General features: G+C 40.2%; 2 protein-coding genes across 4 annotated transcripts; both read right to left on the reverse strand.

Annotated features, from left to right (window-relative positions):
- Positions 1 to 904: 904 nt before the first annotated feature.
- On the reverse strand, positions 905 to 7,410 carry wee1 (WEE1 G2 checkpoint kinase). Its single transcript, XM_061036027.1, has 10 exons — positions 6,438 to 7,410; positions 5,193 to 5,404; positions 4,699 to 4,765; positions 4,126 to 4,298; positions 3,582 to 3,850; positions 3,394 to 3,483; positions 3,198 to 3,283; positions 2,922 to 3,092; positions 2,627 to 2,772; positions 905 to 2,083 (listed from the first exon to the last, which is right to left on the reverse strand). Exons 1-10 carry the CDS (start codon positions 6,927 to 6,929, stop codon positions 1,927 to 1,929), a joined length of 1,863 nt encoding a protein of 620 aa, XP_060892010.1. The 5' UTR covers positions 6,930 to 7,410; the 3' UTR covers positions 905 to 1,926.
- Positions 7,411 to 9,671: 2,261 nt separating this feature from the next.
- znf143b (zinc finger protein 143b) lies at positions 9,672 to 21,235 on the reverse strand. Of its 3 annotated transcripts, XM_061036036.1 has the most exons (16): positions 19,550 to 19,866; positions 19,130 to 19,498; positions 18,655 to 18,770; positions 18,218 to 18,406; positions 17,965 to 18,045; positions 16,983 to 17,179; positions 16,219 to 16,287; positions 16,015 to 16,131; positions 15,802 to 15,877; positions 15,462 to 15,587; positions 14,689 to 14,868; positions 14,330 to 14,557; positions 13,406 to 13,554; positions 13,148 to 13,300; positions 11,937 to 12,065; positions 9,672 to 10,050 (listed from the first exon to the last, which is right to left on the reverse strand). In XM_061036036.1, exons 3-16 carry the CDS (start codon positions 18,758 to 18,760, stop codon positions 9,967 to 9,969), a joined length of 1,884 nt encoding a protein of 627 aa, XP_060892019.1. In that variant the 5' UTR covers positions 18,761 to 18,770; positions 19,130 to 19,498; positions 19,550 to 19,866; the 3' UTR covers positions 9,672 to 9,966. The 3 variants fall into 3 exon arrangements, with proteins under 3 accessions (XP_060892019.1, XP_060892020.1, XP_060892018.1); XM_061036037.1 differs by lacking the exons at positions 19,130 to 19,498; positions 19,550 to 19,866 and adding an exon at positions 20,776 to 21,235 and having other exon boundaries at positions 18,655 to 18,767; XM_061036035.1 differs by lacking the exons at positions 19,130 to 19,498; positions 19,550 to 19,866 and adding an exon at positions 20,776 to 21,235.
- Between the last annotated feature and the right edge of the window lie 2,057 nt (positions 21,236 to 23,292).

The raw sequence follows: 23,292 nt of genomic DNA on the forward strand, positions 1-23,292 counted from the left end.
AAAAAGAGCTTGTTTAAATTAATTTGTGCATTTACTTCAGTTTGCTGATATTCATTCCTCATATTTCTTCTTAATTCCTGGATTTCAATATTTATTGTTACTCCCTCATCCTCGAGCCATCTCAGCAGGACTTAACAGTCAGTTCCAGTGGAAACCAGAAACACGTTTCTCTCTTGTGTTTCTTTGTACAAACTCTCAACATGTAACATCTGGGTGTGACAAACGGACGTTATTTAAGCTTCGTGCCTGACAAACATCATTCAGCAGTTTAAAAGGAAATCAGCAGTTAAAGTTTTTAGGGTCAGCAGCGTCTGAATCTAAAGAGAAACACCTCCTCTGTAGTTCCATTAATGTTGATTTTGTAGTCCTGCATCTACATAACCTTTAACAATAATTCAAGCTGATTTTAATTTTATGGCTGCAACTTTTTGTCCTCGTCCCTCGGCATGAAGTGCTGACCGATGTCGAAGGAATACTTTCATGAACAGACAGAAACCCCCCTCTAGGTAGAAAAAAAGATCCATCTTTACACTGAATTAAATAAATATAAAACCAATAATTTATCAGAGAATCAAGAGAGGACTGCAGTCTAGACCAATCTATTAATGAAACATTCTTTATGTGGGAAACATGGTGCTCATTTCTTTAACTACTAGGGCGATGGCAGCCTAGTGGTTAGTGCATGTGCCCCATGTACGGAGGCTGCAGTCCTCCAAGAAGACAGCCCGGGTTAGAATCCGACCTGTAGATCCTGTCCTGCATGTCATTCCCCCCTCTATCTACTGTCCCCTCTCTGAAGTAAATGCCCAAAAATAAACCTTGCAAAAATGAAACCTAATATACGTCATGTGACAGATCTAAAAGCTTTCTGAATTTGTTAACGTCGCACTGAAACAACAGGAGGTGTGGGTGGTGAGAATTTATTAAAAGAACATATGTACAAACAGTTACATCAACAACAAAAAGGGATTGTGTGTTAGAGGTTGAAGGAACAAAAAGATGAGGAAGATTTTTCTAAACAGTAATTAAAGGCGGGTCTTATGGTAAAAAAGAAAAGAAGTTGAACACATGACGATCAAGAGAACGGTACAATGATTGTTCTAATGCTACAGGCAGGGTTGGCAGCTCCAATCAACACTCTGGATTAAATTTCACAGATAACGAGTTCGACTGGATTTTGGTTCTTTAAACCGACTGGATGATTTTCTAGAAATGGCATGATCCATTTTACCATCCCATCAGGAAATAAAAAAACGTGTAAATAAGGCGGTCGAGGTGGGGAAATGGACTCCTGCTACATGAAAATAAGAGCCAATGACCTTGAGAACGATCCAACCTGGAATTGGCCAAACCCTGATACACACAAAAACATCAATAGCAGCAGTTTTTCTTTTTTTTTTCTTTTCCGGCAATATCCAACGTGTTGCCTCCAAAGTGCTCCTTTACAAACAGAAATCGTCAGTTCTCAGCCCCTCTGGTACCCAGCATCAGGCGTTTGACAGGCAGTAAGGTGCGTGCGGCTACGGCGAGTACATTCACGCTGAAGAAGAGAGCTTCACTGCAGCTTCTGGTCTTTGTCGAGGGAAGTGCAAGGACAGAAACAGAAGGAGAGCCTGATGTCTATGCAAAGAAAGGAATGACAAAGTGTAGAAAGGTACAGGAAGTACCTTGAGGATTATTTTTCCAAAGATGAAAGTCCATCAGGAAAAACAAGAAGGGCTGAACTATGTTGGTAATGAGAGACTTATCGAGTTGATTTCCAGTTTGGTAACAGTCTACACAGCTTCGACTGGGCGTTCGAGCCCAACAACACGACTGACAGGCTTCTCCTCAACAAAAGAAACCAGTTCTTTTCCGAGCAGGTTTCGTTATAAAAAGGTCCATGAGCCTTCATGTTTTCTCTTCCTGTCAGGGCGGATTAAAGTCTTAGTAGATGGTGAGGCTGACCGATCGGTTCATCTTCTTGCCGATGAGTCTGTTGGTTCTGGGGTTGGACTGGAGTGTGGAGCGGGTCAGGACCCGGTCTGTGGACAAAACCTTCTCCTCAGCTGCGGCTCGGGCCTGCTGGGCCTTCTTCAGCTCCCTGAGGACAATCGAGGAAAGTTCAGCGTTAATGAAGCTAGAAGTGAATGATCCAATACTCTGACCAACATTTAACACAGGAGAAGCTGGAAACACAACAGCTCACATGTTCTTAATAAAAAGTTCATTACTTGATCATGAGCATTATTAACAATTGAGTTCATTGAATGTTACGGCACCAACTAAAGATTTTCCTTCAGGATGTAAGACAATCTGGAAAGATAACACCTTGTAAAGATCCCCAAACACTTGTGATGTCTTTGATTTTGGAACCCTAACCCACATCTGAGGAGCTGACACAAAGTGATCTCAGTGTTTCCCCTAGGTTTACAGCTTTGGTGGGGGACACAAACACTTGAAGGAATCTTTGTGTTCACGCGTTACTTTTAATGACAGCTGTCCTTTTCTATCGGAAAGGTATCCTAAATTACTTCTTTCCCTGATTTCCGACTCTATCCACTATCCTATCTCTACAATAAAGGCACAATAATGAAAGAGGGTTCAGTTCTTGTTGTGTTAATTTTTTAAGATGTTGTGTACTTACTTTTGAAGCAGTGCGTTCTTGAACTTCTCGGCGTTGAGCTCAACTCGGAGTTGGTCTGCGCTCATCCGGGCAGCTGTAAGGAGCACCGGGTGTTTGATGAGCTCAGAGGTCGATGGTCGTCTGCTGGGATCAGGATGGATCATCAGCTGGAGAAGTAAAAAGGAAAACATAAGTCAAACATGGACACACTGATGAAAAAACAAAAACAGATTTGACCAGAAATGTGAGTAACTAGAAGTCATCTCTCACTGTGGTTCTTATTAACCTGAAACAGAGAGCTTATGTCCAACGTTACCTTGAGAAGACTGAGGAAATCTTGAGAGAGCACTTGTGGGATGGCGGGGAGTTTCCCCTGTCGGATCTCGTGCCATTTGTCTCCGTTTGTCGGAAGAGGCTCCGCCCCCGAGGCACTGACGACTGTCAGAGCAAGAGCGAAGATATCCGCCTTCCTCAAGTTGCTGTAGTTCTGCAGAGGGACATCAGGCACACATGGAGAAATATTAACACCTCTGTGAACCCCTACTGGTACCACAGTAATAAAAGTTTTAAGTTTTTAAGTGCGAAGACAAACCTCTTGTAAAACTTCATTCGCGAGGTATCGGCTGTCTCCCTCCTCCACCTGCGGGTTGTTCACTCGTGTTACATGACCCAGATCACCTGGAGAGGGGAAGCATACGGGACAGGTTAAATATATGGAGATAGAAATCTAAACACAAATAGGAATAACATTTAACATCAAGCTTCAAAGCACAGTGGAGGCTGCTCACCTATTTTGTAGACAACGCTGGGGGTCAGTCCTTCATCATCATCACACTCATCACAGCTCGATATAGATTTACGGGAAATAAAGATGTTACCTGAGAAGAACAAGGAAACATTAAGACTCAAGCTCACAATAAGATCAAGAACAGTTATACAACAGCAACAATAATTATCACACCACAAGAGCACTCACTGGGTTTGATGTCCATGTGCACCAGGGAAGTTGAGTGGATGTATTTGAGTCCCCGTGTGACTTGCAGCAGCAGATCTTTCAGCTCCAGCTCCGTCAGGTAACTGAGCCGCCTGTAGTTTTCTGTGATGACGTCCGACAGCGTGCCGCCGTTGCAGTACTCGTTCTGTATGAGCATGTGGTCGTCCTCGGCCCATGCTGAGTAGTAGCGCACCACATGGGGATGCTGGCCCAGCACGGCGTGGGCGTACACCTCCCGCAGGGCGTTCTGTCTGTAGAGGAAGAGGAGGGGGAACAGACGGTTTTAATTAGAGACAGGCCTGAAGGAGGTTAAGCTGAAAGAGAGAGGGAAAAAAAAGGTTCCTCCAGTCCACACAGTTAACATATTTAACTCATTTGTTCACTCAAGCAAAGGAGACGTTTGATGACTTCAGGTTCAATGTGTGCAGGGTAATAAAACGACCTTAACAGTGGATCAAATAGTTACATATAAGAAAACAACGGGATACGCTGTCAACATGGACAGATTGTTACAAACGGCACTTACTCATCTACTGATCCTGCCAGGGGTTTCTTCGACCTCTTGATGGCGTAGATGCAGCCGTCGAGTCTTTTCACACACTTGAACACGGCGCCAAACTCTCCACAGCCGATCTTCTCCAGCTCGAGGAACTCAGAGGTGTACCTGGACATCATGTTGCTTTCCATCATGGTGATCCTCTGAGATGCAGAGAGAGAAGAACCGATTATTACTAAAGTGTACAACTACAGGTTTCTGACCTAGAACACAAAGCTAATAAAAGAAGGGAACTTTGCTCTGGGAAACATTTAAGTTACTTTTAACAGTTTCATCACAATTTATATATCAATAATTTTATCTGATTAGTCTAAAAAAAAAAAAAAAACCCTGCAACAGTATTCTAAGTTTCAATTTAGTAATTTCACAAAAGAACATATTTGGATTCCCCCCTGATCAAGTTTTTTTCCACTATTTTGTATTTTTATGGGCTGTAGATGAGTTACAAAACTTGGGAAGCAACTTACAATAAAGTTTATAATTAAAAAGAAACAGACTATTTATTCACACAAATGATGAAAATCCCTTGAATGTGTTTATTACCTTAGATGGGGGCAGTATTTCTTCCTCTCCCTCACCGTCACTCGCCTCCATGTCTTCTCCACAGGAGCTGAAAAGGTCAGAGACAATAGATGTTTTGTTAGCATTCTGTACAGCAGGGGGCAGCACCGGGTGCTTCACAAGCACATGGCAGAGTTCACCAGTAACCATGAGGTCCTGGTTCCCAGCCAAACCTCCTGTTCCTAGTCAACGGCTTTAACGTATCAGGTTATAATAACAATGGGTTTGATCTGTGTTCAATATGAGACAAAAGATTTTCATAACAGCTCTGCTACCCGTTATTAACACACTCCGTGGTATTCAAGGGGGGACGTTAGAATAAACCAACAGAATAAGGTAAGAAATGTGGAAATGTCAAATATCAACTGACTGCAACTTCTTCACTCTAACAGCCACTTTAGAGAACTACCAGAATCTGTGAGTCTTTTAGGGGCAACAACATTTGAGATTGATCTGGAGATTATGGAGAAACATACTCATTCCAGTGCGCCCGTTTCCTGTTGTTTCTCTGCTGTGTGGCCGACTGTATGAGGAGGGAGTCCGGTGTGAAGGGGTTAAAGTTGACCAGCGGGGTCTGCTGTCTCCGGCTGTCTGTGATTGACTTTCCTGAAGGCTCCACATTCTTGAACAGGGCGACTCTCCTGCTGGAGGATCCCGGGCCAGAGCCCCTCGCTCTGGACAACAGACTCTGAAAAAAAAGACAGATTCACAGCTTCGTTAATGTTTGAAAGAAGGAGCAGAAAGGAAAAACTGGGACTTAAAGTGCCCTTCCCTAAAAGCCAGATTACACTAAATAATATGTGGTTAGAAGCTCTCAAATAAAGTGTTATGGAATGAAATTGTCATTGAAAAATTAAAGGCCAAGAAATACAGAAATCTTTAAAAAAAAAAAAGAAAGAAAAAAAAGACATGCCCAGACATACAACTCCCAGTCGCTGAGTCATCTGGCTGTCTGACTACTACAGTGAGAACATTATGTAAGCAACAGTACAGTTGTCTTTTAAATGGTTCATGGTGCTTAACTGACACAGCCCCACTTTCCATTTAAATTCAAAAATTTGACCTGGTATGTTGTTATGTAAGGCTGTTTTTTTTTCCAGTTGCACATCTGGCATTGGGTCCAGGAGCAGCCATGCCTTTATTTAAAGGGCGTAAACGGCTCAGAAGATTTAAAAGACTTTTGTGCACTTTAAAGTCTTGGGTGTGGGTGTGTTTGCAAGAAAACATTAGTTTGAAACTAGTTGAATTCATGATCACTCTGCAGAAGAGCACACCTGCACAACATTTTAGGGTTTAGATTTGACCTAGTTTATTTTCATATATAGGTGACCTACATTGCATTTGATATACAATAAAGATGCAGCCAAATCTGTGTCAGTAGAGCTTGAAATAGTTCGCCCTTAATAGTTTGATGTTTTATTCAGAAACTGATCCCAATAAATGACACTTTTGGGTCAACATCGAGCAGACTTGAGGAGCAATTACCTGGTTTATAATGTGTTTTATCATATTTGTCTTGTTTCACAACTAACACAAGGCTGTGAGTCTAAAGAGTTAAAAAGTTGAATCAAGTTTAGAGATGTTTAAACTTATTTGTTGGTGTTTCTGCAATATATAGCAAACTTTTGGATTTGTGTTGCTTCTTTTGAAAATAATGAAAAATAAAAGTATTATTTCATAGTTAACATTTAAAAAAAAAAGGTTTTAAGCAGCAAACTGACCTTTGGTGTGTGTGGTGTATCAAACAATCGGAGGTTTCTGAAGGTTTTATGTGGAGGTGTGTCGGGACAGTCCGGGATCGGGGAGCTGGATCCCTCTCCGTCGTCCTGCACGTAAGACCGCTCCGGCGACGCTCCGTACAGCCGGGACATCTTCCTCGGTGACGGTGAACAATTGGCAAAGATAACACTGCTGGGTGACCGCAGGTGAGACGGGGACCCAAAGCTCTCCTCGTCCCAAAGCTCCACGTCGTCGTCCCCGCTGGCGGTCTGGTTCAGGGGGCTGCTGCCTCCCTCCAGCAGCTTGTCCACGGTGTCCCTCCGAGCTGGCATCGGGGAATCCAGCTCCGTGAATCCAGACTCTCCCCCTGTGCTGTTGTTAACGTCCTCAATGGGGTCGTCCTCCCCGTCGCTCGACGTGAACTGTAATTTCTGACGAATCGGTCGAGATTTCGGGGAAGGGGATCCGTGTCTATGGCGACCGTAGCTCGACATTTTCAGGATTTAAACCCCGGCTGCGTCGACGGAGAAAACACGCGGTTGGACCCCCACTACTAATGTAGTGAAGTTTCTCGCCAAATACACCCAAGTTAGACAACTTGTAAATACCTTAAATAAAGGTACTGTTTTAAAGATAGTCCAAAAGTCCTATAAAAGTGTTAAAGCTATGTTAGCATCCGAGGAAAGTTAGCTTGTTTGCTAGCTCCTACACGCCCATCCAGCGAACAGAAATGGCCACGGCGTAGTTAGCGATTATTCAATCACCAAATTCAGTCAAACATTAAAAACAAATACAAAACTACCCGGTCGGTCGAGTTTCGGTATCCGTCACAGCCTTTCTTAATGTCTCTCCGACGCAAAAAAAAACCACGTCTTTCCACCCTAAAAGCAAAACAATGTTTACAAAAAAGTTTGAATGAGTCAACACTCAACCTCTTCTTATCACGCGCGTGGCAAAGGACTTCCCGCGACCGTTGGTCACATGTCGCGGCGCAGCCAATCACAGCGCGTCTTCAAATTTTGAAAGATGGGCGTTACAGAGGGGGGTTTCGGTCGGCGTTACGTCATCTGTGGCCGAGCAACAAACTGGCGCGAACGCGTGCCTTTCATGTGACCGCAGTCAAACAATTACATTAACCTCGAGACAATGCGCCCATTATTTAGACAACACGATCACAAGAGCCGCCAAACATTAAAAGATCACAGTCACAACTCACTACAACCCCCTTCTGCTCGCTTTAATTAAGATAAATCATATCTAAGCCAATAATGTTATGCCAATAAAGCCTGATTTTTAGTAGTAAAATATCCCAACCACATGAAATCATAATTTAACTACACTTTCCTATTTGTCCATAGAAAGATGGAATTTATTTACTAGACCTTACAATATATTTGGTTTAAACAAAATGAAACTACAGTATTTGCACTTTAATCAAATTTAGGTTGATGAAGTAGGTGAAAATAGTGATGCCACCATGATGTGAATATAGCCCACTTAACAAGTCTAAATATGCATCCAGCTAAATAAATTATTAAAACAAACAACATTTTACACAAAAAAAGTAGTCAAGGTCTTCATGAACTTTTATCGGATGCATGAAGGCGGCTGGAAAAGTTTTGATTTTGCTAATCAAAGCCACTTAGCTAATAACTGGTTACTGCAGGTTACCAGCAAGATTCTCATAGTTAAAGTCAAGTTAAGGTCTCTTGATATAAAATTTAAGGCTAACATCACAGCAATAGAGGCAATGTAAAACAATTACAACAAATGTGTATTGGATTAAAACTGTTATTATTATTTTTTGGTCTCCTGTAGGATTAAAATTATTAATTTGACAACGAAAGGTCATGTAAGACTTTTGAGGCACAGTTTGGGTAGATGGCTGTTCATCATGAGCCTGGATTTGCCCAAGGTTTCTGCCTCTTAACAGAAAGTTTTGTCTTGCCATTGTAACTTTGCTAAATGTTGCTAAATGTTGCTAAGTGTTAAGCTCATGATGGATTAATATTGGGTCTTTATAATATAACAACAAGTAAGGACTTTTTACCTGTTCTTTTGTAATATTGGATAACAAGGAGTAAAGTCTGATACCTACTTTTTGTGAAGTGTCTTGAGATAACATTTGTTATGAATTGGCACTATACAAATAAAGATTGATTGGTTGACTGAATTTGAAAATCTCAAAATTTGAGAGTTTTGGATACCCTGTCCACCATTATTATTTACAGTCTCTGTCTAACACAGGAGCACAATGAGTGAAAGACCGATTCCACCACGATGCACCACAGGAAGTCATCCCTGCCTGTGTGTGTGTGTGCAATACTGAGACACTGTGCAATACTCTTTACATCATCTCTACTGTGCAATATTGAGATTTTGTATAAATTGCAGGATGACCCTCATGAAGGCCAAAAGCTAAAACGCATTGGTCTAATTAGTTAATAAAGCTGATCTTCATACTAAAAGTGTTGCTTCGACCTCTTCAAGCCTTTCACTCTTCACGAACCTGTTGGTGAAGTTGTGCCACAAAATCCCGCTCTGCTTCTTCAGTATATAAATTCCATCTATATATCACACTTATTGCTTTATTTCTGATTTATATTTGTTTATAATCCTTTATTTTCTTCTTCTATATTGTGTACAAGAGCGACTGTAATGCCCCCCAGGATTAGTTTAGTATTTCTGATTTAGATTACGTGAACAATGGATCATATTCAGTAAGATCTTTATGTTTGAATGTAAAAGAAACAGATAATTATAGCTCTAACTTAACTGCAGTAGTTTATTTAAAAGTATATCTTGTGTCTCAATGAACTGGGATCTTTGAAGAATATTTTTAAATACACTTGAGTTAACGTGCAGAGGTCCTTAACATGTGAAGAGTACTTAATCAGCTTCAATATCTTCTTTTCATACGAGTTGCTTTAGGCTAAAAAAGTTAGTTTTTTTTCCACTAATGGTGGAAAAATTAATTAACTGAACACAAACTCCCCAGTGTGCTTTTAAATGTTCACTTATCAGTTTGAGCTGTTAACACCGACTGATGATAGCACAGATCCAAATCTGCACATCTACCTCTCACCTCCACGCAATAAATCAATATGAACTTATAGAATAATTAACCCTTAACTGAATATCTCTTCTCACTATTTGTGCTTAAGGTGTATTTAAAGTTCACATCTGTGCAGAGGGGACTTGAGCAGTATATAACAGGGACTCAAAATCAATAAAAATCAAAATGTCACACTTTTCTTTTAATTAGAAATAGCATTAGCTGTACACTGCACTGTGCACTGTGCACCATAAACATTAGAAAGCATTTCACTCCCTCTTCTTTTTGGTTGAGGGATAAAATAGCATAGCAGAACTCCAGTTATCAAATTTCTATGTACACATAAAAGCTAAGTTCTTTTGTGGAAAAAAAACAAAACAAAAAACAAATCATGGAGGAAGACTCGTGATTTCTCTGGTCAATAAAAGTCCACTTGAGAAGGATTTGATCCTTAATCATAGTCCATAATGAGTCCGTCAATCATCGAGGCCCGGCGACTCTCCTTGTTGTATCCTTGATGCTATTCTGATGGCTTCCTCCAGCGATGGCTGATCACTGAGCTGCAGATGAAAAGAAAACAATGCAGGTAATACAAACATTGATTGACACACTGATTACCTCTGTTAATCGGCCACTACTGCTGATGTATTCTATTTACACTTCCACCTCTTTAAAAAGACAATACGGCCTCTGACCGTGACTGACCACTTTACAGGCTGCTGAATTATTGATGACTGTCACATGGGGCTAAGAGGAGGAGAGACGGTGTTAGCTTTGTAATTTACATGACAGAAAAAGCAGAAAGGGGGTTGATGGAAACACTGATCTTTAGGATGAATTAAGGGATAAGAGATCTGCATCCAGGTAGCAGTTCAGCACTGGCGTGCACCATCTAAACATTAACTCAAACATAACCTAGTTTGAATTTAATGTCTTCTTCAGGACTAAATAAGGTGACGCACCAGCTGAGATATCTCCAACATATGCAGAAGTTATAACTTAAATCTTACACCTAGCTCCTAGTAGGTGGAAAGCCCTCTGTAAAATACAGTTGTTATGATGTGTCATTTTGAAAGGTGAGATAACTTAGATGAGGAGGGGCAGAGGGTTTTACCAGCTGTTTGGTGCCAGCAGGGATAGATTAGATAGATTAGATCCCTCAGAAATATGATGATGACTTTAATTTCTAATCAAAGTCATTTTCCAACGATTGAGTTCTGTTTAATTACCTAATGTTACCTTAACCTTTTTAAACTAGCTCTGCTGAAGATTAAAGGTGTAGGCTTAATCATAATCCTTTGTCATATTTACAAAGGGTGCCTGTGTTGTCGTCGCTGTTTGTGGATTGACGTCAGTTCATGGAAGTTAAGTCTGTTCAGAGATGACTCGGCATGAGATGTTACACCATAACAAACAGCATTAGGAAAAATGCTTTTCACTGATTGGTCACACAAAGTCTAAACATCCTTTCTGCGAGAATGTTTATGCTAGTTTGGACGTTATGCCTTACTAGCTAACAGGAACCTTACTTCTCTGAGGCGTTTTTGTTATTAAAAATTGTCCATTTGAGCCAAACTAAAGTTGTCAAACTTTTAGATAACTTGATACTTTTCAAAAATGAGATTTAAAATGATACAATCTCCGTTAATCTAGTGACCGACTGTGTCAAAAAGTACCAAAGCTTTCTAAAAAAAAAATACAGATTTCCAGCCAGAGTTTTTTTATCAAAAGGTTCTTGTTAGCAAAAAAGAAAGCACTGTCTTAATTTCTCAAAATGTTGCAAATGTAGCTGTACAGGAGTTGGCTATTAAAAACAAGAAATTACCAAATATGGGTTTCCTCTGACTTTTCTTTCTGTTGCCATGGTTTCGAAACGGGTATCAACATGGTTTAAACCAGGTAAGTACCCTCTTCTTTAGTGATACACTTTGCATTGGTATCAAGGTAAAACAATTAAAACCACTATCTAAAAGTACTTCTATGTAAAACGTGCTTCCCTGTTCTGCAGAGTGAGCGTTGGTGGTCATCAAGAATCAGGATTACATGCAAACTCACACATCGTATAGTTGTTACCTTTTTGTTGAGTTTGATTGATCCCTAATCGAATGCACCAGCAGGAGAGCAGAAACACACCTACACCCCCTGAGCTCAACCCCACCTACCCACGATCTCCAGTTAGGCCTTTACGCTAACAGCTCAACAGGGTGTGATCTGGGGACGGATTATCTGACTAACATAAGTGCCCCCCCCACCAGACTGAAACTTCTGTCAGTATCATAAACAACAGAGCACTGAGAAGTATCACTGAAGTCTGCAGGATGAACCCCTAACTGATCCATCTCATGTAATGTCTGCATTTGAACACCATGTAGGAGCGGAGGTATCCAATCCTCTTCTAAATAATCAAATTCACACGTTTGAACTAAGTCTCCGTCTGGATACTAACCTGCACAGCGATGTGAGTGCCATTGGAGGTGGCCAGTAACGTGACAGGATGTAGGTCGTCCTGTTCTTGGCCGTAACCCGCCTCCTCCACCGTTTGAAAGGCGGCCATGTCGGGCGTCATGATGGCCACCTGAGGGAGACAAAAGACATTACACAAAAAAATAAATAAAGACTTAAACATCTGCTTTGGTGTTGGGACACAGGTCAGTTTGTGAGCACATCTGTTGACACCAGAGAAGTGCGTTGTAGGTCTGAAGAACACGCTAAACTAGAGTATCAGGAGTTTGTCCTAAAGCCAGCTGCTGTATCTAAAGCCTTCATCTACATAAACAGCACTTTAAAAGATTTATTTTAGAGATAGGACCGTGGATAGTCAGAAACTGGGGAGAGAGAGAATGGGGAATGACATGCGGAAAAGGAGCCACAGTTCAGATTCTAACCCGAGTGCCCGCTCTCGAGGACTTGTGGTCCATTTGATCAATGAAGTCGGAAATTGCGAGTTACCGGTCAGATAGGTCATAAGGAACACCCCCCTGAAGTTAAAACTTCTGAGTTCAAATCCAAAATGGCTGCTACGTGCACCAACAGTATACACTAAAGAGTTTATCAGCAGCTTATTCTTCTTTTTGTGTAATTAAATCAATCACACTGATACTATCGTGTTATTTTCACACTCAAACCATCACGTAGTGTGTTGTTAAATGTGACGCTCCATTAGGCCTCGGTAAATTGGGCGACCACACTAACTGCTGGGCTAACAGCGCCCCTGTCTTATATTATGATATAGGATTATGAAGATCACTTTTTTGAAAACTGAAAAGTCTGTGTCACCTTAAACTCTATAGTCCTGAGTTTCATAGATAGATAGATAGATAGATATACTTTATTGTCTGTCCCAACAGAGACAGAAATTCTCCTTTGACAAGGCTCGAACAATAAACACAACTTACATAAAAAACAGAAAGTGCAGTACATTAAAAGAGGACTTAAAAACAACAGTTTCTAAAAAGGGGGTCTATTTGATTTTGTTCAGAATCGTTATTGCAGAGGGAATGAAGGATTTTTTGTAGATGTTTTTCCAGGCCAGAGGGACTTTGTAGCGTCTGCCTGACTGGAAAGATTTTCCACCTGAGAGCATTCAGCTAAAGAATAAAAAAAACTCTAGACAGAAGAACAAACATGAGTGACACAAAAGTTATTGCAAATGTTTACCTGTTCATCTGAGCCGTCTGTCGTTACCATCGTGACAGAGTGAGTACCTTGCGTGGTGAGTTCGTGGGCCGGGATGGTTATGGTAGTGCCTTCTTGGGTTACCATGGTGATTGTGCCACCCATGGCTTGTAGGTCCGCATCTGAGATGCTGACCTGATGTGAGACACCGAACAGAGCGCAGAACTGTGAGTGTCACTTCATTTTGGTACTTTTAAATTTCACATCATTTCTGGTAGTGATGTCGCTGCGTTCCATTACCTGCTGCTGCGTTCCGTCCTCTTGCGTTACCAAGGCAACGTGCTGATGACAAGCCATCTCCGAGCTCTCAACAGGAACCTGCTCCGAGCCGGAGTCTTCAGCATCAACCACCGCTGTTGTGTAGCTGACGTTTGGGTCATCAATGGCGTCTGAAGATCGAAAGATTTGAGATTCTCAGTTTTATTTGATAATTTTCTTTTCAATAAATTTACTAGCGCTGTCAAACAAATACATTCAGTTGTCCAATAGTTAATCCCCTTTTTAAACTAATTTTTTTCCTTTTTTTTTTAATTGTTGGGCTTTTATTTTGAAATGTTGTACTTTTTTTTAAGCTGAGAGAACATGACTTGCGGTTTGAATTCAACCCTGCTTTTATTTTGAAATTAAGTAAGTACTTCTCTTGTAGATCAATGGTTACAACATTACCTTAACCACAGAAGAAGGAACTCGTTAAGGATTAAAAACAGCTAAAAGAAAACGATAACAAAGGTCAATGTGTGATGTCATGAGGTGGATATGACTTTGGACTCGTCAGCTGAGCTGTCTGAGAGTTTTTTGAAGTGAAATGAGACATTCAAAGATGCAGCAGTGTCGTTCTTTTACATCACTGAGACTACAGTCAGACACTGAGGAGGACTATCTACAGTGCGCCTAAAGGGACGAAATAGCATTAAAAAAAATGCAATTTAAAATATGTATATGTATATAATTTAAGACCTTAAAGATATATGTAGATTCCGCCGCCATGGGGCTCTCAATCAATATAACAATAACAAAAGATGATGTTGAGGCTAGCGGGGAATCATGGGAGTTCTCTCTGCGGTTGTACATTTATTTTCCCGTCTATTGCCTAATTGTTGCAGCTTGATATTCGGGCTTCTTCGCACACACCAAACTTTCTGAACACGATTCTATTACACGGACCTGTTGGGGGTTCAAAGTAGGCCTCCTGCTCCTCCTCGATGGGCTCTGTGTCGTTGTGGGCGGTGCGTTTGTGCATGGCGAGCGTTGAGATCTGCTTGTAGGTTTTCCCACAGTGGTTGCAGTTGTAAGGTTTGCAGGGCGTGTGAACCACGTGGTGTTTATAAAGGCTGGAGTATTCTGTGAAGCGCTTTTCACAGCCAGGCACTGTACACACGTACGGCTTCTCTCCTGCAGACAATGTAGACGACAACGGGAGGACACATTTTAACTTCATGTCAGTTCTCTCCACAGTGCTTAATTACTTTAGATACATTTATTTCTAGCAAACAGATAAATAAGAAGCTAAATCCTCGACTCACCCGTGTGTATCCTCATATGGTTCTTGTAGTTGGTTGCACTGGCGAACGAGCGCCCACAGCTCGGCTCGGAGCAGTAGTACGGCCGCTCCCCTGTGTGTGTTCGGATGTGAACTTTGCGGATGTTGGAGGTTGTAAACGACCTGCCGCAGCCTTCGACTGGGCATTTGAAAGGCTTTTCTCCTGCAGATAGGGAATGATATCGTCACAAGGGCTGCATAAAAAAAAAACTGAAATTGTTCCTTTATTTTTCTGATCAAATGAACCAGACTTTAGGGGCGCAGTGGTTAGTGCGCAAGGCCCCCATGTATGGAGGCTGTAGTCCTCCAAGCGGGCAGCCCAGGTTCGAATACCACCTGTGGCTCCTTTCCCACGTCATACCCCACTCTCTCTCTCTTATTTCCAGCTCTATCCTCTGTCCATTCTCTCCATTAAAAGGCACAAAAAGCCCAAAAATTAATATTTTTTAGAAATGAACCAGACTTTGGTCAAGTGTACTCGGAACCGGGCCTGGGTCCCTAGTGTGAAACCACCTGAAGAACAACCAGGTACAAATATCCAGCTCATGAAACCTCTAGTTAGCTTTTCACAGCTCATACTGTGTTCTTCCTGAAACCACCGGTGCATGACTCCTGCCCGGTGGTTTTAACTTAACTGAGGATGAGCAGCAGTTATCATTCCAGCTCCTTAAACCCAGTACCAGACCTCGGATACACACACACACACACACACACAAATTTAATTAACACTTCTGGTTCCTTGAAATGGTTTTGTACCTGTATGGGTTCTCGTGTGCTTTTGAAGGTCTCCAGAGGTTTTGAAGGACTTGCAGCAGTTCAACTCTTGACATCTATATGGCTTCTCCCCCGTGTGTGTGCGTGAGTGACTCTTCAGTCCATACCCTGAAAAAGAGACGGTCGTTAAACATCTCATCAAGCATTGATTCTGGTTCAGCTTTTCCTTTCTTTTTATCATGAATTACTCAGGAAATCTAAAGAAACCTGACAACATGTTTGCTTGATCTCTTTGTACTTTCAATTATGTATTGTGACTAATTAATAAGACACTATACTTAATATAACAGAAATATGTAAATGAAACGTTCTCCGCAGTTACCTGTTGCAAACTTCCTCCCACAGCCGGGATAATCGCAGACGTACGGTTTGTCTCCTGTGTGGGAGCGTTCATGTACCTGCAGGAGAAACAAACAAACATGTAGCTGGTATCAAAGGAAAAGGCTGCAGGGGAACAAAAACAATACCACATTTGGAGTAGGCAAAAGCAAAGCAACACATAATTTCTGTACACACAGAACACCCACGCTGTTACCTTGAGATGGTGTGCAGTTGTGTAGAGTTTTCCACAGCCCTCGTAATCACATCGGAAAGACTTCTCGCCTACATTTGAGGCCCGACTTTGCCTGTTGTCTTGACCCTGTAACACAATCTAAAACAAACAGAGAAACAAACAATATTTAAATCGGACAGTGAATAAAAAACGTCAACAAAATCTACTCTTGAAGAGATACTCTACCCGCATGTGGACGCCGTTGTCTGCTTCCACTCTGCCGTACGACCCCAAGGGATTTTCAATGTTCTCCACCTGACAGAGACGAGAAAGGACGCTTCATATCACAGTGTACTTTGTCTGAGTAATTAACATTCAGAACTTGAGGAATAACACTTCAATGTCAGGTTGTTGTTTTTAATAATCATAATGTTTTTTTGTCTTTTTTTCCAAACAAATTTGTCAAATATTCACGGGTTCCAACTTTTTAAACGTGCAGTACATGAACTCCACCACCAGGGGGCTCTCAATCAAAACATTAACAAGAGATGAAGTAGAGGCTGGAAGTGAATCATGGGAGTGATTCTCTCCGCTATATAGATAAAATCTGAATAATTAAAATTGATTTGACTTGTTGCAATACTCTTTTCCAGCAGAGGGCGCTATCTAATTTTTACTTCTATTGTTTGACGTCAGTAGCAAAAGGAGCACTTATCAGAGTTTTTATTAAGAAAAAATACACACACACTTACTTAAATTTATAAAGAATAATAGGGGAAATGGATTGTCAAGAGAATTTAAATAAAAAAATCATATTTATAAATAAATTGACTTCAATCTCATGTCTTTGTAAAAATGGCAAAACCCCAATAAATCGTGATAGAAAAATATTGTCCCACAGTCTGGTGATACTTATCGTGAGTTGAGTTTATTGTTGTATTAATATTATGAACACATGAAAACTTTATTAAGACCGATGCCAACCCACTACAGTACAGCAGTATATTTACCTTTGTGGTGTACTGCTCGAGCACGCTGATGGTCTCGGGGTCGATGGCTGTGGCCTCAGCCTGCAGGTCTGCGATGGTGCCGTCAGCCTGAATGGCCAGGATGGTGTTGGACTGGGGCATGTGCACGGTGTGCTGGATGTAGGCGGTGCTGCCGTCCTCCAGCTGCACCTCCTGCAGGCCGCTATGGTCATAAGTATCTGCACAGAAAAGAGGAGGAGGTTAACATGGAGGCACTGAATGAGGAAACAGGGCTCAGGTCCAGCATGAAAACTGTTGAGAGAATTGTTTATATAGGCAGTGATGCTCCCTAAACTACTGTTTGACAAACTCACTGTTTCACTCATCTTTAAAGAGAAAAGTTTTTCTAAATCGGTTTTCTCTGAGCAAGAAATACAAACAGGGTACCGAGTAAAATCCCTGATTTTCATGCACATGTAACATACTTTATCCAGTCATTTCCAGACTCTTTAAGTATTATCTGTGCATTAAGACCATTTCTATAAATGCAAAAAAGAATGAATATAAAATTTAGACTAGTGACTCATTTAGGATAAACAAATTGTTTTGTTAATGGCGTTTTGTCACATTTGGAAAATTCCATTATTTTGCATTTAAAAATTAAAACAGTTAGGCTTAAATTGTTGTAGTGTCTTAAACTGAGAGTTATCAACTTGCTGTTTGATTTTAACCCTGCTTTTATTTTGAAAAAAGTAAGGTTCTTCTGGTAGATCAAAGGAGCTTTATTATTTGCCATGAACTAGTTAATGTTGACAGCGTTAACAAATTGTATTCTGTATTTGGTTGAATTTAGTTTTGCTTTTATAGACCATGAAGACGTATCAGTCTTAATTTTAGTTCATTTTATAACCAGTTAAAAACTCCTCACAGCTTATATACGATTCGATGTGAGTAAAGAAACGTGCAGAAAGAGGAAATAAACTCCAAATGCTTCTCATGGACACGATGCTGTTGGTGTGTTTACCTTTGGGTGTGTGAATGTATGCTGTTGTTCCATCTTCTAGCTGCACTGCTTGTCCGTCCTCGAGCTGTAAACTATCTCCTCCTAAAACAGAAAAAAGGAACATACATATATAAACTGTACACAACAAAACAACAGTAACAATAACAAAGTCTAATTATATCCAGTTGAAATAAATGAACGCTTGTCAGTATCCAAAATACAACAAAGAACATGTTCTCTGTGTCCTAAGAAGGAGCAGGGATTTGTGTCTTACCTGCTTTAGGCATGGACACATGCTGAACGTAGGCAGCAGAGCCGTCCTCCAGCTGGATCACCTGACCGTCCATGATCTGTCCGTCTGAAAAGGCGGCTTTGGTGTCATGTTGGATGTACGCTGTGGATCCATCTGCAAGAGTGACAGCCTGCAGGCTCACCGTGTCCATGGTGTCCATCTGATCCCCGTCTGGGAATTGATTTGAGAATTAAATATATTTACTGACGACTTAAAGAAATAAGAAAAATCATGTTGTGGTTATTATAAGATCATGCGACAAACGTAAATCAATGCTACACATTTGAACCAACAAGTGTCTTAAATAGGATGACATTGAGGTGTTTTCTTCCTGACATCTAAAATTTGTGTTTAAAATAAACTGTTTATGTCCTTTTGATTGCCAGGTTACAGGGGATATTGTATCTTTAAGAGCTCACCTGCCACAGTCACGGCCTCTGTCAGACAGAGAGTGACCGGCTGCCCGTCCGCATCATGAAACTCAGCCATTCCCTGCGAGTCCCGGTTTATCTGGGCTAAGAGCATGCTTCAGCTGCTGGAGGGACACAAGCAGGAGACAAATTTAAAAATGTCAGAAAACACAGCCACACACTGAGGATAAAGATGCTCTGCAAGATGGTACAGCTAGTGAGGGAAGTAAGACACGCGCCAGACGACGCTCTGTCGCCAACAGTGATGGTAAGACACCCACAGGGGGGCGGACAGGGAAGGAATAAGCTCCTGAAAGTCCCTTTCATTTTATTTTATTGATCTCACATTTCTGCTAACATACACAGGCATGGGAGTTATTAAAAGTCATTTGATTAAACATGTGAACTTAGGAATTTGCAACCTATTAGCACAAACACAATGCAATAATTCAAGGCTTTTTATATTCAGTGTAAATGCAGTTACTGGTAGTTTTGGCTCTGTAAGAAGTTGCCAAGTCCTGCTGGAAAATGAAATCAGCCTCTACATAAAGCTTGCCAGCAGACGGATGACATGAGGTGCTCTAAAATCTCCTGGGGGAGGGCTAACACACCGATCCATGTCACGGATCAAGAAAAGATCATTTGGTGCTTTAAATATTCTCAACTCGCACAGTCACACTTGGAAGACAGACTGAGCTGCAAGTGTCCACAAATCGTCTCCATCAAGACGCTCAGACGGGATGGAACAGCTCCTTCTGTATGATCAAAAGTACAACTCTTACACTTCAGTTGTTGCTGCTTCCTGTTTGTATGAGAAGCCAGCACACAGTTCAAATAAATGTATTTGGCGTAACTTGTCATGCTGGTGTGTATCTTTATACAGGCCTTGTGTTTTTTTGTATACTTTTATCGTTTTTTTTTTTTGCTCTTTGAATAAGAAATGTTTCCTGCAGCTTTGTATAACCTTACACTTAACACCTACAACAATAACACTAATAATCATGATTTAAAAACATATCTGTGCGTATGCATCAGAATCAGATAGAAACTGAACAAAGTGAATCGGTGCCTCTCTAATGCAAAGCTGCACTGATGCAGTAATTCGTGCAAAAGGGGCGTAAACCAAGTATTGAGTGCATTAGAGAAAATACTAATCAAAAGGTCCAAATTCTGTATTATAAATTAATTATTGTTACGAGCCCAAATCATCTAGATTAAAACAAAAAACAGGCTAGAAACACTATGTGTAATGAATCTAGAATATATGAAAGTTTGACTTCTTGTATTAAATTACTAATAATACATGAATGATTTCTTTAGATGTGGTTATCACTGACTTTAATGATACTTACTGAAACACATCAAGAGCCCTGACATTTGTTGACTAATTCATTCAGGGTTAAGTTAAGCTGAATATAACTTTAAAGATATGTATTGCACGATGCCTTAATGGTTTTTATTTTATCATTACTCTTATTATTTACAGTCTTATTCAGGTGTTTTTGGCGCTTGGTCATTTGGGGCTAGCTCAGTGTCCGTGTAGCCTTCAAGTCCAAACATTGTGACTTTATAATGACATTATCTCTCAAACACTGGGAAGTGGCTGTGTGGTGTATGCTGTAGTCTCTCTCTCACACACACACACACACACACACACACACACACTGACTGACTGACACCTCTCACGGAGCTAAAGCCGCCGAAACGAGATGTCACAGGGAGGCTAGCTGCGATGCTAACAGCAGTGCTATCAACGTCAAAAAAAAAAAAGCGTTGTCACGACTTTTCAGCGATTATCAGCTAAATGTTTCAGTCATAATGTACATAATCGAGAGAGCACGGGTATCTAAAGCGCATATTTTAAATGTTAGGATGAGTCTGCAGCAGCTGGAGAAGCTAAAGCAGCTACATGATGAAAAGCTATGAGCCTCGTTTGTCGACGCAGTTATGAAACAAGAAGCTCATTAATGTTAACTTCAGCGTTTCCACTCGCTTTACACGCTTTAATGTCAACTTAAACTGCTTTTCCCCCGTTCTTCTTCTCTATTCCTGCCGCAGCCTGTCACTCCCACTCGCAGAGATGGCTCTGGGAATAATGCATACTGGGTAAAAACCAATTTATATACGAACCTCCGACAAAATTTCCAACAATTCCTCCTGTTCGACCACCATGCACCAGTGCAGGAAACGCTCGGCGATCTCCACACACCGGGAACATGTATGACAGCACAACCCCCTTCCACATGAGGCCCCCCGCCCATGCGCGATTTCCCACACGCTGAATGGTCAGAGAAATCACAGCTCGCGTTCCTATTGGTCGGCCGAGCTCCCATTCGAGTGTACGCTGCTGTTATTCAGATTCCAGGGCCCCTGGCAGACGCCATTCCGCGTCGGTTTTCGTATTGTCTCCGGCTTTTCGCTGAAAATGCTCTACGTAGTCTTGGAAAATAAATGTTTAAGCTTCAACACAAGACGACGGTCAATCCGGACTTTGGATATCAAACTTCGCTATGCCGCTGGATACAGCTGAATTTGTTTTTCGGCAACATAAACAGTGATGTGTGGGTCGATTTTTCGGCATCCATGTTGAAAACAAGGTCGTGTGGGAAAAAAGGGGGAATATGGGCAATGCAGTGAAGAGAGGCTGGAAGGGATGAAATGTCCTGTTGACACATGACAGAACAAACTACAAAGAGCATCTAACAAAAGACAATAACATCATCTTCACATACTAATAAGACATTTACATTAGATAGATGCAGAGCCATATGTTATAAATATATATGATATAGATATATATGATATAGATACATATGATATAGATATATAATATAGATACATATGATATAGATATATATAATATAGATATATATGATAGAGATATATATAATATAGATATATATGATATAGAGATATATGATAGATATATATAATATAGAGCCATATAATATAGATATATATGATATAGATATATATATAATATAGATATATAGGATAGGAGGATAGGATAGGATAGTACTCTATTGATCCCCAGAGGGGAAATTCGGGCGTTACAGCAGCACAGACAAGAAAGCTCAAAAATACACATTAAACAGAATAGATAAGATAAATAAAAAATTAAAATAAAAACAGGGGATATATACAGTAAAAAATGAATGATGAAGTTAACTGGGGGGAATTGAGAATTGAGACAGTATTTGCAGAGTATGATATAGAGATAGATCTTATATGGGATGGGTTAGGTGTCACATGAATTGATAATGATTGTGCTGTCGAAACCAAATTTTTTCCCATTTTCAACAGCAAAAATTCTCACTGAGTAATCCTATTCTGAAGGAAAGATGAGATTTTTGTTAAAAAAAATAAAAATAATATCATATATGTAGTCTAAAAAAAATCAGCAACGACTGCTTTTGTCTACAAGGGTCGCCAAAATGGACACAAAGTGAAAGTTCTTCACAGGAGCTTTCATAAGAAATATGACAAAAACATAAAAATAGCCTATTATTTAGAAAAATAAATGAAAAGTGACATGAACGAGATAAATCAAGACGAGTAATCAAACAGGAGGCAAAAATATAACTTCATTAAAGAATACAGGTTTTTTTTTACCTTAAATGTTATATCTACATTTTTATATATAATTTTATATATACATATATTTTTACCCTTTTAATTTAGGCATATATTTAAATCATTCTCAGTTTATTATTTAGGACTAAAATAAAGAAGTGTGACATTAGGATAGGATAGTACTTTATTCCCCAGAGGGGAAATTCGGGCGTTGCAGCAGCACAGACAAGAAGGTCATATACAAAATACAAATTTAAACAGAATAGATTAGATAAGATGAATAAAAATAGGGAGTATATACAAGTACAAAATGAATGATGAAGTTAACTATGCATTAAGGTAAACATTAAGGTTCATCATCAAATTTTAAAGTTCTAACTAGACGGGCCACACTGAGATGAGTAAGCGAATGCCAATCGGCCTTCCTGGATGTCGTGCCCCACAGTTTGAGAACCAATGCCCTAAAATCATTCAAACTAAATCTTGAAATTACAAAATGACGTTTTGTCAATGAAACACAAAAACTGTTTATCAGTATTAGGCTTATTTCTTTAAAATCACGAGGCTGAACATTCAGCTGACCAACTAAAATTGGTATTTCAAGCAATAATTGTTTCTGTTGAATGTTTATACAGCTGAGTTTATAGAAAATCATATCTTAATAGGCCTCTGCCCAGGGAAAGGCCTATAACATCTAGTCTTATATCTATTATTTTGTGTACCACTGATCTGTCTTTGATTCGGTGTGAAACATCAGTAAACAATCATCCAAAAACAAATAAAGATCTCAGTGCCTCACTTTCAAAACATTACTTATATTTTTTTCAAAAGGAGTCACGATTCGATGAAGTGACGTTTTTATTCCAGAGTTTTCAGGCAGGTTGGAGCAGCCAGGAGACGCAGGTACAGGAAGACACTTTCAAAATAAAAGCTCGAATTCGTTTGTAAATAATTGTATAAGGAGGCTATAATCATAAAGCTTCAGATTGGATTCGGTTTTTGTTGTCTTAAAAAACATTTTCTTAGGATCAAATCGACTGAGCATATTTGTAATAAACAGATTTATTAATAGCA

This window comes from Labrus mixtus, chromosome 4 (assembly GCF_963584025.1).
Source record: "Labrus mixtus chromosome 4, fLabMix1.1, whole genome shotgun sequence".
In the NCBI taxonomy this organism is placed as follows: domain Eukaryota; kingdom Metazoa; phylum Chordata; class Actinopteri; order Labriformes; family Labridae; genus Labrus; species Labrus mixtus.